General features: G+C 45.3%; 1 protein-coding gene across 1 annotated transcript; it reads left to right on the top strand.

The window, feature by feature from the left end:
* Nucleotides 1-4,995: 4,995 nt before the first annotated feature.
* On the top strand, nucleotides 4,996-14,949 carry SERPINA9 (serpin family A member 9). The gene is made up of 4 exons (XM_019744343.3): nucleotides 4,996-5,696; nucleotides 10,539-10,812; nucleotides 12,736-12,883; nucleotides 14,734-14,949. The coding sequence occupies exons 1-4, from the start codon at nucleotides 5,027-5,029 to the stop codon at nucleotides 14,935-14,937; spliced, it is 1,296 nt and encodes a 431-aa protein (XP_019599902.3). The 5' UTR covers nucleotides 4,996-5,026; the 3' UTR covers nucleotides 14,938-14,949.
* Nucleotides 14,950-19,251: the final 4,302 nt, after the last annotated feature.

The raw sequence follows: 19,251 nt of genomic DNA, 5'->3' as shown, positions 1-19,251 counted from the left end.
ACAATGAAGTGTTGAGGATGAAGCTGGGAGCATAAGTTGAGGCCCAAAATGGAGAAGAACCTGATATACCAGGCACTTGGGTGTGTCTCCCACGGTCAGTGGGGAGCCACTGAGGAATCTGAGTAGGTGAGGGATACGTGAGTTGCATTTAGAAAGCTCACCTTGTCTGCAGGGTGGATGGTTAACTGGAGCTGGGAGACAAGTGAAGAACTGAACAGGTGAGAGACGATGGAAGGTGGGATGGAGGCAGTAGCAGCTGGGAGAGAAGGGCCCAGCCAGGGTCAGGCCTAAGGAGGATGAAATGTCCCTGCCACCCTGATTGGCAGAGCCTACTGGCAGGACACTCTCGCACACCCTCAGGCCACAGTCATGTCACAGCAGAGAGAGGGCCTTCTTAGGACTGGGAGAGAGAAGTGGTGGGAGGCAGAAGGGGCACCATGTGAGGACAGGAGTTGGGAATGGACAGAGGCCAAGCATGCAAGGTGGTTGGATTTTGAGAGCCGACTGAATGAGCTTTTGCCAGAGCTTTTCCTCAAGAGTGTAAGGATGTACTCCTGGAGGCCCATGGCCACAGAGCCCAGACTACCAAGGAAGGAGCCCTTTAAGGCCACCTCCCCATGGCCCAGAGAGAATCAGCAACTTGCCTAAGGCCACATGAATCCTTAGTGACTCCTTGATGGATGGCTGGTTCAGGCAGGTTTCCCCTGCTCTGCCCAGGCCTCTCCTCAGCAGGGCTCGGTATATGGAGTCAGATGTCTTCTAGCAAAGCCATGTCTGCTGGTGGGGAGGTGGATCCTCTGGGAGGCAGAGCTGGTGTCAGCAGGTACCCTTGGGAGCCCCTACCCACACCCACACCTCCCTGGTGCTCTGTGGCAGCCCCATCGCTGTGCCTGGAGTGTCTCCTCTCCCCTAGGGCTTGGCTGGCATTCTCTTCCTTCAAATTCGTCCCTTTTCACAGTCATAAATATCCAGGGATGTGCCTGTCCCTTCACCCTGCTTCCCAGTGAAGAATGAAATACCACAAGAGGCACGCAGGAAAAGTAGCTTTGATCTCATGCCTGCTGTGGGCCAGAGACCATGCTGGCTGTCACACAAACTGTCTCACTTTTCCCTCAGAGCCACCTTCTTCCCCAGATGGGGAAAGTGAGACTCGGGTTGGTGATACAATGTAAAGGTAATTGCACAAGGCTGCATTCTTTAAGCATAACTTATTGCTCTGAGGTTGTGAGGAAACAAATGGTCTTCCTTAGTCTCTGACTTTTGGTTGGTTGTCAAAATCAAGTGCTGCTACTCAGTCTTGTCAAAATCAAGTGCTGCTACTTAGTCATTGCTACCCGAGTTAGCACAGCGGACCCCCAGTGCATCACAGGGTGTCCTGCAGCCCCCAGCCCTTCACAGGTATGCTGCAGACCCCATGGCTGCAGACCCCACATTCTCACACAGCTTCCCGAAGACCCCAGCCTGTCACAGAACTCATTAAATAGGAAAAACTCAAGGTTTTAGCCCCACATTTCTCCCTCCTTCATTTCCTTCCACCCTGGTTCTGACACGGGTGTAAACACTCCCCGACTCAGTCCAGGGCACCAGGTGTCCATTGAGCCCCGAGACTGTGCATTGTAAGGGGCTGGCGGTAGGGAGAGCAATGAATGACAATGTAACTCCCAGAACGATTGTTGCCAATTCCACTGGGATTCAGGCAGTCCTCTGTCTCCATCCTTCTGTGGGTCCCACAGCCCTGTATACAGAGGGTGCCAAAACAAGTATACACATTTTAAGAAAGGAAAAAAAACTGTATGAAAATTACACTGATGGTAACCACTTTGAGCACCTCTTGTAATTGCAGAAGTCAAACGTGACTTGTGTTCATCTTTTGTTATGGGTATATATTGAAAATTACAATTTTAATACAGTTTTTTCCTTTCTTAAAATGTGTGTATATTTTTTTTTGGCCCCCTCTGTATGTCTGCACAAGGCCTCTGATCTCTGCAGCCTGTCTCTCACCACCCCCTTTTCCTCCAGCTTTTGTAGGGCTCAGGCTCTGTTTCATGGACACTTTTCTGTTCTCCAGACCTGATGTGTCCAGGCAGTTCTCTCAGCCTAACCCTCTCTTCTCCGCTTGTCCCCTTCACCTTATTAACGCTTCCCAAGTCTTAACAAGCTCACTTCTGGTAGAAGCCATCTTTACCGTGAGATAGGCGTACCCAGTGCCTCTACTTACCCATCACGTACACTTCTCATACCAGTTGATACTTGCTAATTGTCCATCATCCCAATAAGCTCTTGAAGGGCAAGGACCCCGGTTATAGTCCTCCACTGCAGCCCCAACACCTCATAGAAAGCCCACGTATGTTCACACATCCCACTCAATGTATTGAATGCATGAATTATAATGAAATGGTCCCTATTCCTCAGATAACTTACTAATAATTAGGCAGACATATGTGTGCTCCACAACAATCCATGCGGTAACAGAAGGAGAATCAAGTTTCAGAAGTAGGAGGAGAGAGAGTGATGGAGTCACGACAGGGAAGGAGGTCGGGGGTCTCTCAAGGAGGTAAATGGCTACATCGAGTTTTCAAGAGTGAGAAAGAAGGGCTTTTCCATGAGCGATGGGAGGGGCATCTCAGGAGCGGAACCAGCTTGTTCCAAGGCATAGCGGTGTTAGGAGCAGGGAGTGTTGTGTCAGAGCGGGGTTGGGGAGGGGAAGACGGGTGGAGGGAGGTGGATTGAGCAGTTGGCCATTGCTGTGGAGTGCAGAAGGGCTGTGGACGGGTGTACTGCTGGGCAGTGGGGCTGAAGAGAGGGGAAGGGGCCAACTCTCGGAAGGCATGTGCCACACAGAGCGTTTGGCCTCTGTCCCCCAGGAGATAGTCTTTGTGCAGAGACAGACTGGTGGATTTCACTTCAGCAACCTGGAGAAAAATTGATTTGAGGGAACGTGGCTGGAGGGAAGGAGATGAGTCCCGAGCCTTCAGAACTGTCCAGGGGAGAGCTGCAGAGGACCTGGACCACGGGAAGGGCAAGGCGGTGGAGAGAGGGCGGGCTTGACATGTCTCAAGGAGGAAAATGGTTGGCCCCGTCCTGGATGTGGGGAAGGAGGGTGACTCAAGAATGCAGTGTGATGGTTCGTCTTCTGATTTGGGTAACAGCGTGTGTAATGTGACCGCCTTGGAGAAGAGAAAAGAGGGAGCAGGCTCTGTGTGGGGGATAGCTTAGGAGGTCAGTTTAGGACACGTGGATAAAGAGTCCAGTAGGTGGGTGGATATAGGTGATATACATGAGGGTAGCTTAGGGAGAAAACTCAACTTCAGTCAGACAGACAGATACAAATCTATGAAACAAAAATAGCCAGTCCAATAAATGGAAATGGAGAGAAAGTCATAATGTCCCCCATTTGGCAAAAATATTCCTCATATAGTATCTTCTCATTTTAATCAGAACCTGGTATTGTACATTGCTATTCCTTTGACATGAATTTGGTTTCGCCAAACAGGTTGTTGGGAATGTGGTCATCACATTAGAACGGGCGTGACATAGGCAAGTGACCTCATCACACTCGATCCTCTAGGAGGTACAGATACTCATCCTATGTTACAGAGCAGAAGAAGAAAACTGAAGTTCAGAGACATTAAAACTCACCCATTGTGAACGTCAGAGCTGGGGGCAAGCCCACTCCTCTCCTGCTTCAAAACGACTAGTTTCCAACTGCCATTTGGTCATTTAGTCTAAAATCTCCTGATGCCAAAATCTCGTTGAATGAGACCTTGGACGGGGGAGCAGGCAGGTGGGGCTACAGCCATGAGCTTGTCAGCAACCCGCACTCAGGGCCCTTTGAGGACCACAGCTCTAGCGCAGACTCCTGCTCCGGTTTCCCCCTTTTGAGGGACATCAAGTCAGTAAACGCCTGTGGCTAAGGATGTGTGCTGCAGGCATTTACTAGTATGTTGTGTAGGTTTGATCACGGTAAGAAAATGATCAGATATACACAAAAGGGACAAAGAATGTTTGGAGGGATCTCTGAGGGGTAAGATACCATTTTCTGGCACTTTGCAATCTGGTTTCACTATCTCACTTCTTCAAAAATAAACCTGGGCCGGCCCGGTGGCTCAGATGGTTGGAGCTCTGGGCTCCTAATTCTGAAGGCTGCGGGTTTGATTCCCACATGGGCCAGTGGGCTCTCAACCACAAGGTTGCCAGTTCAACTCCTCGAGTCCCGCAAGGGATGGTGGGCTCCACCCCCTGCAACTAAGATTGAATGTGGCACCTTGAGCTGAGCTGCCTCCCAGATGGCTCAGTTGTTTGGAGCGCGGGCTCTCAACAACAAGGTTGCCAGTTCGATTCCTCGACTCCCGCAAGGGATGGTGGGCAGTGCCCCCTACAACTAAGATTGAACACAGCTGAGCTGCCGCTGAGCTCCCAGATGGCTCAGTTGGTTGGAGCACGTCCTCTCAACCACAAGGTTGCTGGTTCGACTCCCTCAAGGGATGGTGGGCTGCGCCCCCTGCAACTAGCAATGGCAACTGGACCTGGAGCTGAGCTGCGCCCTCCACAACTAAGACTGAAAGGACAACAACTTGAAGCTGAACGGCGCCCTCCACAACTAAGATTGAAAGGACAACAACTTGATTTGGAAAAAAGTCCTGGAAGTACACACTATTCCCCAATAAAGTCCTGTTCCTCTTCCCCACTAAAATCTATAAAAATAAAAAAATAAAAGCAAACCTACGAAGCAGAAAGAGCAAACAACACACGATCTGAGATTTGGGTTTTGAAACCTGACCTTGAATTTCACAAACAATGGACTAGCTGTATGACCTGAGATAAATTACATGATCTCTCTGAGGCCTGTTTCCTCATTTGTAAAACAAGGGCAACACTATCTACATGAGGGGTTACTGTGAGAATCAAATGAGGTTATATGAGAGAACCGGCTCTGTTAACTGTCCCGCTTGTCCCCATTGCTAAGGGTGTGGAGTGTTGCAAGGTCTCTGATTCATGGGCTGGACCCTCAGCGTACCTCTCCTGAATGGTTCTTTTCTCTCTTGCAGACTTACATCGTTCCAAAATGGCATCTTCGTTTTATCGAGTTTTCTTAGTTGTTAGCCTCTGTGTACCAATCTATGGTGTGTCCCCATCCTGTCCCCCCAGCAGAAGATCCCCCCGACCTCCCTCCACAAAGAGCATCCCCATCTCCCGGGTGTCTTCCAGCAACACCGACTTTGCCTTCCGCCTCTACCGGAGGCTGGCTTTGCAGACCCCGAGTCAGAACATCTTCTTCTCCCCCATAAGTGTCTCCACTTCCCTGGCCATGCTCTCCCTTGGGGCTCGCTCAGCCACCAAGACCCAGATCTTCCAGAGCATGGGGTTCAACCTCACACACACGCCAGAGTCCGCCATTCACCAGGCCTTCCAGCATCTGGTCCGCTCACTCAGTGTGCCCAGCAAACACCTGGACTTGAAGATGGGGAGTGCCCTCTTTATCAAGAAGGAGCTACAGCTGCAGAGAAATTTCTTGGACAATGTCAACAAGCTGTATGACTCGAGAGTCTTTTCTACAGATTTCTCCAACACCCCCACTGCCCGGCAGAGGATCAACAGCTATGTGGAGAAGGAGACCAAAGGGAAGATTGTAGACTTAATCCAAGACCTTGAACCTCTGACAGCCATGGTCCTGGTGAACCACGTTTTCTTTAAAGGTAAGGCTCTGAGGGGTTGATATTGATGGCAAAGTTCTATTCCTTTTTTGCCCCCAGTCAAATAAGGACGCTAGACAAACCCTAGACAGCAGGGAAGAGCAGCGGGAAGGCCTACGTTCTAACTAGCTGTGTCACTAGCTGGCTGCGTGACCTTGGCTATCTCATGTCCCTTCTCTTAGCTTCAGTTAGTCAATTACAACGGGGGCTCCTTCAGTTCTGTCTTTGTATAGCCTGATTTTGTGTCCTGAGGGGCTAATGTTGGGCTCAGTGGGCAGCTCATAGGAAAAGTCTTCTGGAAATTAGCTTGGGAGAAAGGACGTTATCTCTTGCCACCAGTAGCTGCCCCAATGCCCCCTGAAAGTTTCCAGGAGGAACGCAGAGCTCCCTGACACCCCAGTGTAAGAAGCAGTTTCATTTACACCCCTCACAAAGCGATAGCCCTCCTGCCCCAATCTACTACCCCCCGACATTGTATGTAGCTGTTACAGTTCCACTGACTCTATTCCTTATGCTGTACGCCACATCCTGTGACTATATATACCTGAAACTAATTTTTAAAAATATTAAATCCAATAAATTTGTACATTTTGGCAAGAGATAAAAAAAAAAAAAAAAAAGCAATTTCAAAGGTGAGAACACCTTCATAGGTGTGGAAGCCCGGACAGGCCAGTATAACTGTCAGTCACATCCCCTGTACATCCTTCTAGAGCTTCACAGTTTACAAAGACATTTTCAGTAGAACGAGCTTCAGCCTTAAAGCTGGACAGCCCTGGGATTGAACGCCACCTCTCTCCCTTGCTTACTCCATGAGGTGCTGCTTTAAAAGACGTCATATATTAAGTGCCTGATGCATAAGCCAGGCTTTCTGCTAACTGGATGGATGGATGGATGGATGGATAGATAGATGGATGGATGAATGGATGGATGGATGGATGGATGGATGGATGGATGGATGGATGGATGGATGGGAAAGATAGCTTCCTAAGGTTGTGTTTGTGGCTGAAGTGCCTGGACTCTCCAGGCAGAGTTATCATGGACGCTACTGCATCATTCCCTCCCTCCCTTTCCTCTCTCTCCTTCCCTTCCTTTCTCCCTCCTTTCATGCATCCATCCACCCATTTATCTGTATCCACCTGCATCCACCTACTCACCCATCCTTCCACCCATGTATCCATCTATTATGCAAGGTGGGAGGAGAAGGGAAAATAACTAATATGCTTTGAGCCACTACTAAGTTTCCTGCACTTAGTATATGTTGTTCCATTTGACTTAATTTTATTTTTTATTGAAATATAATTCACAAACCATAAAATTCACCATTTTAAAGTATATGATCCAATGGGGTCTGGTTTTTAGTGTATCCACGAGGTTGTGCAAATACTTCTACTGTGTAATTCCACACCATTTTTATCATCTCAAAAAGAAACCTCCCATCCATTAGAAGTCACTCCTCTTTCCTGCTCTTTTCCCAGCAACGAATAACCTATTTTCTGTCTCTATAGATTTGCCTCTTCTGGACATTTCATATAATATGTGCAGGTGTTTCTGTGAACATAGTTTTTGAATTCCATATACCAAGGAGCATGATTGCAGGATTGTGTAGCAAGAGTATGTTTGGTTTTTAAAGAAACCACCAACTGTCTTCCAAAGTGTCTGTACCATTCTGCATTCCCACCAGCAACGTGTGAGAGTTCCTGTTGCTTCATATCCTTGTCAGCATTTGATATTGTCACTGCTCCAGATATTGGCCATTTGAATACATGTATAGTGATAGCTCATTGTTGGTTTAATTTGCATTTCCGTGATGACATACGATGTAGGAAACCTTTTCGTATGTTTATTTGCTATCTCAATATCTTCTCTCAAGGTCTTTGGCTCATTTTTTAATCCAGTTGTTTATTTTATGTTGTTAAGTTTTAAGAGTTCTTTGTATATTTTGGGTAACAGTTCTTTATCAGATATATGTTTTTGAAAATATTTTCTTCCTGTCTGTGGCTTGTATTCTCAGTCTCTTGACATTGTCTTTCCAGAGCAGAAGTTTTGAATTTTCATGAAGTCCAACTTATCAATGATTTCTTTTATGCATTGTGCCTTTGGTGTTATAGCTAAAAAGTTATTGGCATACCCTAGGTCATCTAGGTTTTCTCCTATTTTATCTTCTAGGTATTTTATAGTTTTTTGTTTTACATTTAGGCTGTGATCCCTTTTTAGTTAATTTTTGCAAAGGGTGTAAGACTTATGTGTAGATTCATTATTTTTCATATGGTGTCATTTATTCCAGCACCATTTTTGAAAAGACTTTCTTTGCTCCATTGTATTGTCTTTTGCTCCTTTGTCAAAGTTCAGTTGACTGTGTTCATGTGGGTCTATTTCTAGACTCTGTTCTGTTCTATTGATCCATTTGTCTATTCTTTCACCAGTACCACACTGTCTTGATTATTGCAGGTTTATAGTAAATCTTGAAGTTGGTTAGAGTCAGTCCTTCAACTTTGTTCTTCTCCTTTAATAGTGTGCGGCCTGTTCTGGGTTTTTTTTGCATCTTGATATAAACTTTAGAATCAGTTTGTTGATATGTACAATATAACTTGCTAGGATTTCTATCAGGGCTCCATTAAATCTATAAATCAAGTTGGGAAGAATTAACAGGTTTCTATACCTTGTCAGATTTGATTTCCTAAGATTTTGTTGAGGATTTTGCATCAATGAGAGATATTGGTCTGTAGTTTTCTTTTCTTATAATGTCTTTGTCTAATTTTGGTGTTAGGGTAATGCAGGTTTCACTGATTGAGTTAGGCAGTATTCTCTCTGCTTCTTTCCTCTAAAAGAGATTGTGGAAAATTGGTATCATTCCTCCCTTAAATATTTGGTAGAACTCACCAGTGAATCCATCTGGACCTGGGGCTTTGTGTTTTGGAAAGTTATTAATTATTGCCATTCTCTTTAATAGGTATAGGTCTATTTACATTGTCTATTACTTCTTACGTGAGTTTTAGCAAATTGTATATTTCAAGGAATTGAACCATTTCATCTAGGTTATCAAGTCTGTGGGCATAGAGTTCTCATAGTATTCCTTTATTTTCCATTTAATGTTTAGGATCTGTAGTAGTGTTACTTCTTTCATTTCTGATATTAGTAGATTGTTTTTTCCTCTGTGTATTGGCCATACTTTGTTACTTTTCATATGTCACATTTTTGTGTGTGTAAAAGCTGGATTTTTAAAGTAATGTAATGTGGCAACTCTGAAAGTCAGATTCTTCCCCCCCCCCCAAAGGGTGATTGTTGTTGCTTGTTGCAGTAGTTGTTTGTTTAATGATTTTTTTTAATTAATTTTTAAAAGTCTGTACTTTGCCATGTGTGGCCACTGAAATCTCCTCTTGGTTAGTTAAATAATCAGCTATGATTGGGCAGAGATTTCTTAAATGTCTGGAATAAATAAATATCCCAGTCTTGGCAGAGGGTTTTTGTGTGCATTTTGGGGCACACCATCAACACGCAGCAAGGCAGATTTAACTCTGATTCAGCTTCCACTTTCTGTTTGTGCAAACCCTCAAGGTCAGCCAGAGGTAAGAACTTACAGCCTTTTCATTTTTTTTTCAAATATGCATACAGCTTTACACATGCATACAGTCTCTAAATGCCCAGGGTATACTTTCCAAAGGCTCTATGGAAATCTTTTTCCTCAGCTTTCTTTTTAAACGTTTTGGTTAGTCTATTGTTTGTGCCATCTGTTATCCTCATCCAGGTAACCATGAAGCTAAAACACTCACCTGTAATTGTTTCTAACAAATACTCCCTGACCTGGGGAGGAGAAGGCTTTTAGCACTGAGTGAGCTCCAATCAACGTTGTAAGTGTGGTCTTTCAGGAAACTATCAGACAGGTCATGCAATTATAATTCTTTGGGAATGAGGCTTTGAAATTTCTCCAGCTCTGTTCACCTCCCTCTGTATTGGAAATACAGTCTGCTGTTTTTCAAGGCTACTGCTGAGCTAGAGAGTGAAGGATGAAACTAGTGCAGGTTAAAATGTCACAACATTGACTATTCTCATCAAGATTGAGCCATTTTAAAAAAATAAACTTCCCAGTTTGCTGCAAGCCTTAAGTTAATTTCCAGAGTTCAAAAAAAGCTGACTATTTTTGCCAGTTTATTTTGTTGCCTTTATGAAAGGGTAAATTTACAGAGGCCCTTACGCTGTCATTTTTGCTGATGCACCCCCACCTTCACCACCAGCCTGTCCTGTTAAGCTTTTTGATTAGTCAATTGTTTTCCCGAATTATTACCCACTGTCTGAGGCAGCTGCAAAATTTATCACTGCCTGTAACTATTTTTGACTAATTTTCCCAGAGGAAATAGCTTTTTGTATTGGTTGAGCTCCAAGTCAGATCAAATAGAGATAACTTTGCAAGTTAAGTCTTTCAGGGAAGCACAAGACAGCTCAAATAATGACAGTTCTTTGGGAATGAGTCTTTGAAAGGGTTCCAGCCTCATTTATTTTCTTTAGTGGCTGTCAGGTTACCAGAATTTACTGCAAATTCATGCTATTATTTTTCAAGGCTACTGAGGAGCTGGGGATGAGGAATGAAACTAAAGCATGTTAAAATACCACAAAGTTCACTGTTCTTACCAAGATTTACCTGTTTTTCTTTAACAAATTGTTTCCCAGTTGCTGAAAGCATCTGGTTAATTTCCACTAACCATTGTTCATTTCCATTAACCTTGTTGGCTTTTTCTCATTGCTTTTATGGAGGAGAGTGTTGTCAGAGGCCCTTACTTCACCATTTTTGCTGTTTCACCTCACTAATCACATTGTGGCATAAAGACCTCTCTTCTCTTTTTGTGTCAGCCAAGTGGGAGAAGCCCTTTAACCCTCTGTATACGAGTAAACAATACCCATTCCTGGTGGACAAGAGGACCACTGTGAAGGTTCCCATGATGCACCAGATAGAGCAATTTGCTTTTGGGGTGGATTCGAAGCTGAATTGCTCTGTGCTGCAGATGAACTACAGCGGAGACACCGTGGCCTTCTTTGTCCTCCCTGACAAGGGCAAGATGAGGCAGCTGGAACAGGCCTTGTCATCCAGGACACTGAGGAAGTGGAGCCACTCACTCAAGAAGAGGTGGGCATCCGTGTCAATTTATAGGGGCCTGAGGCAGGTGACAGTGTACATCTAAGCGTGGGGGGAAGACTGTGATAGCAGCTGTTGCATCATCACTGCTGAAAGTGGAACAGTGAGCTGGGTTCTCACTTGCACTTCACAGTCACCTGACTGCTGAGGAATGTTCATTACCACTCCCATTCACAGATAAAGGCCATGGAGCTAATCTGTCCCCATTATGTCACCGTAGCTATTGGGTGCTAGCAGAGCTCACTCTATCAGTCAATCCAATACTTCATTCCATGGCATGATTCCATAACATTAAACAAGAACAACAACAAAAAAACATTGGTGCTCACCTACAAAATGTGGACCGGATAATAATATTACTGAACTCACAGGTTGCTGAAAAGATAAAATAAGTTACTATTTATGAAGTGCTTAGAAGATTGCCAGGGAGAAGTAAGTGTTCACTAAATGTTAGCTATAACTAATATTATTATTAGTTCTGTAATTACGTAATTATGAACAGTATTAAAAGGAAGTTAACCGCACGACAGAAAGAAGTGTCCAAGTCTCACGTATAGTCTCTCAGCGATATTTTCTTGGCATTGTGAGCATCAGTCTTAGGTGCTCATCGTTTAACAGGCTCAAAAAGACAAGATCAGGGGTAACTTAACTCAAGAAAGACAGAGATCAGTGCCCAGGAGAGGGCGGGCAGAGAGGGCTGAGGAGCGTCGAAGCAAAGAGAGATCACTTTCAGCTGGGATTGAGGAAAGGCTTCAAGGAGGTGGCACATTTGAGCCAAAGTAGGACTAGAACATGAAGGTGTGGATAGGACATGGAGGCTTGGGAAGGGCATTTGGGGTAAAGGAAACAGCACAAGGGAAGACGCAAAGTTGGGGATCGAAGGACACTGGAGGATGTTGCAGAGGTTTCTTTTTCTTCTCAGACTACAACCAGGGCTGGATAGCAGGAGAGGAGCCAGCACGGAGGCTGGTGGTGGGGTGTCCGTAAAGAGGCAGAGCAGAGAGAACACGGAGATGGCCAAGCCAGCGCAGGGAAGGCAACAGGGAAGAGAGCTGTCCGTGTGCTAGAGGTCACAAGAAGTGCATCAATGAGGATTGAAGTGTCCATCCCATACTTTTGTGCTTTCATTTCTGTGATTTACTAAGCACGGGACCTGGGAGAAAGCACTCAAATTAAGATTTACCATCATTTGAAATAGCGATAATGTTCATGAATGTACCTGAGACAATGCCTTGCACATAGTAAATGCTTGATAAATGCAGGCTGTTCACTCTTGGCTCAGGGAGACCGTTGCAGAGGAAGAAAACATTGTACCAAGCTCTAGGGGTATGCTGTCCAACATTGTAGCCACTGGCTACATGTGGTTATTTAAATTTAAATTCGTTGAAATTACATAAAATTAAAAATTTAGTTCCACATCGGCACCAACCACGTATAAGCTGCTCAACAATCACATGTGGCTAGAGGCTACCATGTTGAACAGCACAGATATAGAATAATTCCAACTTTGCAGAAAATTTTATTGGACGTTGCTGGTCTTAGGGATTAGCAGGGTTTGGTTCTGAAAGGGTTAGTGGGGGGCACTGTGGTCCAAGGGTAGTAGACGCACTTCCGTTATCGCCCGGTGTCTCCTATTGGTCTCTGCCATAGGCTCCCTTGCCGGGCCCCCTTCTCTGCTCTGTCCCCTACTTCATGAGGGGGCCCATTTTTCCTCTCATATGTCTTCAGGGCTGGACTTGCTCATCCAGCAGACTTATTTCCCGAGCAACCTGGGTTGGTTGTCTGGGATGTGTTGACCCCTTTAGCAGCAACCAGCACTCCCTGGCGGAAGAAGAGTCTTCTGAAGTGCCACCTAGAAGCAGAGATGGGGACCCAGGGCCTGACTTTCACCTCTTCCTTTCCCCTTCTCCACAGGTGGATAGAGGTATTCATTCCAAAAATTTCCATTTCCACCTCCTATGACCTGGAAACCATCCTCCCGAAGATGGGCATCCAGGATGCCTTTGACCAAAATGCTGATTTTTCTGGAATCACAAAGAAAGGCTTCCTGCAGGTTTCCAAAGTGAGTTGGTCAATGAGAGTATTTGCACGAAAGCCTGCATTGGAAGAGCCTCTAGAGGCTGACTGATCGAGCGCTCTCATCTCAGTGATAAGGAAACAGAGCCTTGGGAGGCACAGTGACTTGTCTGTGGCCACAGTAGGGCGAAATCTCCCGGCTTTATGGCCACCATACCTCTGCTACACGGCCACCCTTTATCCCTCTTCAAACAAATGTCCCTAAGGTCCAACTACAGTTCTTTGAGAATCAGACATCTCCTTGGCAGGCAGCACCTACTGCAGATGGGCTGGTGTCCCCCTGGCCTTCACCCTCACCTCCCTGGAGCCTACGTCCTCACACTGACGTCATAATGTAGCTGCCCATGGGTCATTCGTACCCTGCAGATGTGTTGAGCTTGGCCTTCCATGTTTAAAAAAAAAAAAAAAAAAGAAAGAAAAGGAAAAGAAAGAAAGGAAAAGAGGGAGCTGACTTCTAAAATGTAGGATATTGGACCTGAAAATCTAGCCTCCTGATTCTCTTGAAACAAATCATCGAGTCCAACTCCTACTTGGCAACAGTGAGTCTAAACCTCTACACTGTAGCCATTGGCTGGAGCTGAGCTGTCAGCTGCCCTCCAGGTTCCCCATTGGCCCGATGCTCTTACGAGAGGTCTTCTCAGCTCATTGGGTTACATGTCTTGCCCCCGTCTGCATATGGGTTTCTGATCCCTGACCCGAAATTTATTTTGATTATAACAGATTATAAGGGTCAGAAGTGGTCGTGGGCCACTGAAGGGCACCTTTGTCATTGGTGTCCAGGGGAGGAGTGCAGAGATCCCACAGGAATATGATGAGCATAATGGACCTTTCCCCACTATGTGCTTATGTCCACATATAAAATAATGGCTATGATTGTTCACAGGCCCCCTGAAGCTTAGCAGTACACAAACCCCAGGTTAAGACTCTCTTCTCAGGCTGGCCCAGTGGCTCAAGTGATTGGAGCACCAGGCTCCTACCGCAGAGGTCGCAGGTTCAATTCCCACATGGGCCAGTGAGCTGCACCCTCTACAGCTAATATTGTGAACAACGGCTCTCCCTGGATCTGGGCTGCCGTGAGCAGACAGAGGTTGGCGTGGGCTGCTGTGTGCTGCCGTGGGCCACTGTGTGCTGCCATGAGTGGCTAGCAGCCAACGTGAGTGGCTGGCGGCCATCATGAGTGGCTGGCAGCCAGTGAGAGCTGCTGTGAGCGGCCGACCTATGACTAGTGACCAACTGCCAGAGGGAGCACAAGGCTCATAATACCAGCATGGGGAAGGGAGCTGTGTCCTACACAAGTAGACTGAGAAACAACAGCTTGAACCAGAGTGGGAGGGCGGGGGAGGCAGAAGAAAGGGGGGGTGGTGAGAAAAGAATCTCTTCTCTAGAAGAACAAGAAGGGATCCAATATTTAGCAATACATAACCTGTGTTTCCCGTGTGACCATTGCAGCAATTCCTATGGCATACCTACTTCGTATGATTTCTTTCAATTCACCAAATAATCTTGTGGCACACATGCAGTTATCATCACCCTTTTGTGGATTTGGAAAGTGAAGCACACGGCATCTAAATAACGTGGCAGAACTGGGACTCAAACCTAGGTCTTTCTGGTCTGTGTTTGCAATTATTCAACTCCATGCTTAAGGACCAATTGACCAGTAGCAACAACAGCTGCCACTGATTAAGCAAATCTCATGCCAAGCAGTTGGCATATACTGTAATTTTGAAGCCTCTTGAGGGGTGCGTCCCCATTCCCAGGCAAAACACCAATTTTTCAAAACACCAGTTTTTTCAAAGTGTCTCTGTGGGGCTCTGACATTTGTTTCCCCCCTGGCAGGTTGCCCACAAGGCTGTGCTGGATGTCAGTGAAGAGGGGACCGAGGCTGCAGCCGCTACCGCTACCAAGCTCACGATCCGGTCAAAGGATGTCTTCCCTCACTCCACCATCTGCTTTAATAGGTCCTTCTTGATGCTAATTTTCAACAAAGCCACACAGACCGTGTTCTTCCTAGGGAAAGTTGAAAATCCCACTAAATTCTAGTTGTGAAAAGGCCTGTTGACTGATGACATCTTGACAATGCACAGGGAATAACAAACCACATTGCCTGATGCTCCTGTTGTGACATTAGGACGTGTGCCCTCCTGTTCTGAGGGTCCCCCTGACCCCAGAAGAGCTGTAGTCTCCATCCAGATGCCACTGTTGAGTCTCAATCATCAAAAGTCAGCAGAGATGTGGGTTACAAACCAAAGCCCATGAACCCCAGTCAATGCCCTTTTCCACAAATCTCCCAGCTTCATGGAGTGTTTCTGGGTTGACATATTTCCATTCCTTAAAGCCTTTGGGAATGATAACATATGGGCCAGTCACCTTTATTGAAGAATTACAGGATTAAATTCAATACACCTAAAATGTGGATTTGGCCAGTAACAGTGCTCCCACATGCATCCAGCATCATAATTTGAAAATAGTTTATTGGCTGACTCACAGTGACCAGGTTGTCACTATGTGACATTTCAGTGACTGCATGAATTCATCCATGCATTCAACAAAAGCATATTGAGGACCTAATATATGCGAGGAATAAATCAGACAGATAATGTTCCTGGCTTATTGGACCAACATGGGGGTAAGAGACCACCACCATAACAACAAAACCAAACCTATAAATAAACGTGATTATTACAGGTTATGGTAAAGGCTGTGAAGGCATTGACTAGGTGATTGGAACAAGCAGTCACATTGGAGAGACAGAAAGAGGCCCTTGTGTCTGCAATGGTAGAACCAAGTTCAGAGAGATATAAGGTCAGATCATGTAGGATGCTGTTGGCCAAGGAAAGGAGTCTGGGTTTGGTGGGAGGTGCCATTAAACCAGCTGAGTTTCTCAAACAGAAAGGTGAAACATTAGTGTACAGGTGGTAAAGACCTTTCTGAGTACATGCATTGGTTTTCCACCCAGACTTTGTCAAGGCTGGCTGCTTTCCTGGCTCTGGCACTGTCACATACACACACACAACCCTCTGGGTGGTCAGCCTCCTCCCTACTGGTTTGGAGTGACAATGGCCTGGCTCTCTTACTCAGAGTCACACATGGTGCAGTGGGCCACAAGGGTACCAGGCAAGGCTACTCTGCCATCCTTCCCCCACCCTCTGCCAAATGGGCTGTTCTGGCTCCTCCCACTTCACCTTTCATTATCAAGGTGTTTTCTGTGGCCTCTGGTGGAGTGGAGCTCCCACTCCCATCAGATCCAGATACTCCTTTTCTGGGGCGGGGCTCGTACCCCACACCCCCTCAGATGTGCTGGGGACCTTACATTGGCTTTTTGAAGCTCTTTTGCAGAGAAAGAAAGAAAAGAGAAGGGAGTGCTGCTAGAGAGTTATAGAAGCTTCAAGGGAATTCCCACACTGCCACCTTATTTCTGAATAGGAGAACAGAGACTCAAAGGTTGACAACAGTTACCCCAGGCCGCAGTGATGCCCTCGGCAGAATGAAAACCAGGACCAAAGCTCAGATGTTGGGGCTCCAACGCTGAATCTTTGATTGTGCCACCTGTACCAAACTCCATTTTATGCACGATGATCTGCCCTCGGGCATGCCATACAGGTCACAGTGTCTCGGGAGCTCCCATAAGACTGTCAGTTGATTTCTCAACATACACTTCTCAGGCCAGAAGGGATTGGCAGGAAACATTCAAAGTGATGAAAAGTAAGGACCTACAACCAAGACTACTCTACCCAGCAAAGCTATCATTTAGAATCAAAGGACAGAGAAAAGGCTTCCCAGACAAGAAAAAGCTAAAGGAGTTCATCACCTCCAAGCCATATTACAATGAATGGTAAAGGGGCTTCTTTAAGAAGAAAAAGAAAAAGAAAGATAAAAAATATGAATAATAAAATAGCAATAACTACACATCAACATTTTCAATATAAATGTGTTAAATAGTTCAATCAAAGATATTGGGTGGCTGAATGGATAAAAAACAAGACCCTTACATATGAAATGAAGAGACTCACTTCAGATTGAAAGACATACAGACTGAAAGTGAAGGGATGGACAAAGATATTTCATGAAAATGGAAATGAAAAAAAAGCTGGGATAGTAATACTTATACCAGACAAAATAGACTTTAAAACAAAGTCTATAACAAGAGACAAAGAAGAGCCCAGTAATCCCATCTCTGGGTATTTATCCAGAGAAATCCAAAATGCTACTTTGAAGGGACACACAAGCATCCATATGTTCATTGTAGCATTGTTTATAATGGCCAATACATGGAGGCAACCTGGGTGTCTCTCAATGGATGACTCGATAAAGAAGAGGTGGTACGTACGTACAGACAATGGAGTATTACTCAGCCATAAAAATAAATGAAATCTTGTCATCTGCGACACCATGGATAGATCTACAGGGTTCTGTGCTGAATGGAGTAAGTCAGACAGAGAAAGACAAATGCCATATGATTTCACTTATATGTGGAACCTAAAGCATAAAACAAACAAACAAAACAGAACCAAACTCATAGATACAGAGAACATTTTGATAGTTGCCAGATGGGAGGGGGCTGGGGTGTGGGTGGAAAAGGGGAAGGGATTAAGAAGTACAAATTGGTTGTTACAAAGTAGTCATGGGATTGTAAAGTACATCATACAGAATATAGTCAATAATATTGTAATAAGTTGGCTGGTGTCAGATGGGTATTAAGTTTATCAGGGTCATCGCTTCGTAAGTTATATAAATATCTCATCACTATTGATACACCTGAAACTTATGTACTATTGTATGTCAACTGTAATTGAAAAGTAAAAAATTAACAGAAAAAAAATCAGTGTCTTTATTGATATGATCATATAATTTTTATCCTTCACTATTGCCAGATGAGAGAGGGTGAAGGGTGGGAAAAAAAGGTGAAGGTGATTGAGACGTACAAATTGGCAGTTATTAAATTATTAATCACAAGGATATAATGTACAGCAGAGGGAACACAGTCAGTAATATTGTAATAACTAAGTATGGTGCCAGATGGGTACTACACTTATTGTGGTGATCATTTTGTAAGGTATATAAATGCTTAATCGTTATGTTGTATACCTGAAATTATTGTATGCCAACTATAATTTTAAAATAAATGTATGTATATATGTATGTATGTATGTATGTATATATTACTGGAAAAAAATTACAGAGCAGACACCAGTCATCCTGTCCTCTAAGGAGCACCCTGGGTAAGACTGGCTCCGTGCACAGAGAGTGTACCACAAAGGAAAATGATTCGAAGATAACACAAAGGAAATGGCGTGCACGAAGAATTCGCTAAAGCTACTTTTGTCATTCACGACTACTTGTTTCTTCTGGTAGCTATTGGGAGGCCCCATTAGTTAGGGTTGGGTGATGACGGCTGTCAGCTTTCTCCCCCACAGCCTCACTCCCTAGGGGCACATTACAATGAGAGCCAGCCTTCCAGCCCCCATTCAGACTTGCATTAGCAAGCAGGCACAAGATTGTCATAAAACATATTCTGTCAACTTGGAGAGATCGCTTCTCTCCTGCGTTCCGATGCCTCTTTTTTGCACTGGTTTTGGAATGTGCCCAGGATGTGTTTTAATCGGGTCTGGTAAGATGGCAGGCACAGAGACAACTGCCTTGGAAAGAACTACATTACTTAACAGCTCCTGGGAGGAGAGCATGGCAAACCATGCAGGGACACACGAGGAAGCACCAAGAAGTAGGAAGAGTGAGGGCAAAGTGAGGGCGCGAGCCTTTCTTACCATTGTGGGGGCAAGTAGTTCCCTGGGCAAATCCCCGATGGGGCAGGAAGCGACTCACAGAGGTTGAGGCTTGTGGTTGGAGGGTTTCTACTACGATTTTCATGTGCCTGTGAAAACACAGAAATGGTGTAGATGTAAACAACTTTGGCTGTTAGTTTGACCCATGATTTCAAGATGCCACATCATCAATCACATAATATTGGGAATGATTATTATAGAATTGCGTGCAGCGTCACTCAGGGCAGAAGTGACTATATTCTAAAGGCAGATGCAGCTAACTTCGTAGTCAGAGCCAGGTGATAAAACCTCCAAAGAGCATCTAAACAAACCAACAGACAAAAACAGGGACAGCGTGTTCTCTCGATTACTTGCACTGCAAATGTGTTCTTATAAAACACCCAGAAGGTTCTCAGCACTGTTCTGGGCCCAGGGGTAGGGTTTCCATTGCTGGGTGCAGCAGAGCCCATCAGTGCCTGGCCCAAATGCCCTTGGCCTTCACCTTTCCAGCACACGCTGACTGAGTCTCACCACGAGCCCTCAGGCCTCTCCACCTGGGGTTTTCTTGTGCCTCACATGAGACAGGCCAGAGCCA

The sequence above is a fragment of the Rhinolophus sinicus genome, chromosome 3, assembly GCF_057876585.1.
Source record: "Rhinolophus sinicus isolate RSI-liver-muscle chromosome 3, RSI-T2T, whole genome shotgun sequence".
Lineage (NCBI taxonomy): Eukaryota > Metazoa > Chordata > Mammalia > Chiroptera > Rhinolophidae > Rhinolophus > Rhinolophus sinicus.
The sequence above is the reverse complement of the archived record's forward strand: the minus strand, read 5'-3'. Positions and strand labels throughout refer to the sequence as shown.

Excerpts from the sequence above, each read along its gene's own strand:
- SERPINA9 (XM_019744343.3), top strand. The coding sequence starts at position 5,027 with ATGGTTCTTTTCTCTCTTGCAGACTTACATCGTTCCAAAATGGCATCT. Across the intron at positions 5,697-10,538 it reads GAACCACGTTTTCTTTAAAG|CCAAGTGGGAGAAGCCCTTT; the intron begins GTAAGGCTCTGA and ends TTTTTGTGTCAG. Across the intron at positions 10,813-12,735 it reads AGCCACTCACTCAAGAAGAG|GTGGATAGAGGTATTCATTC; the intron begins GTGGGCATCCGT and ends CCTTCTCCACAG.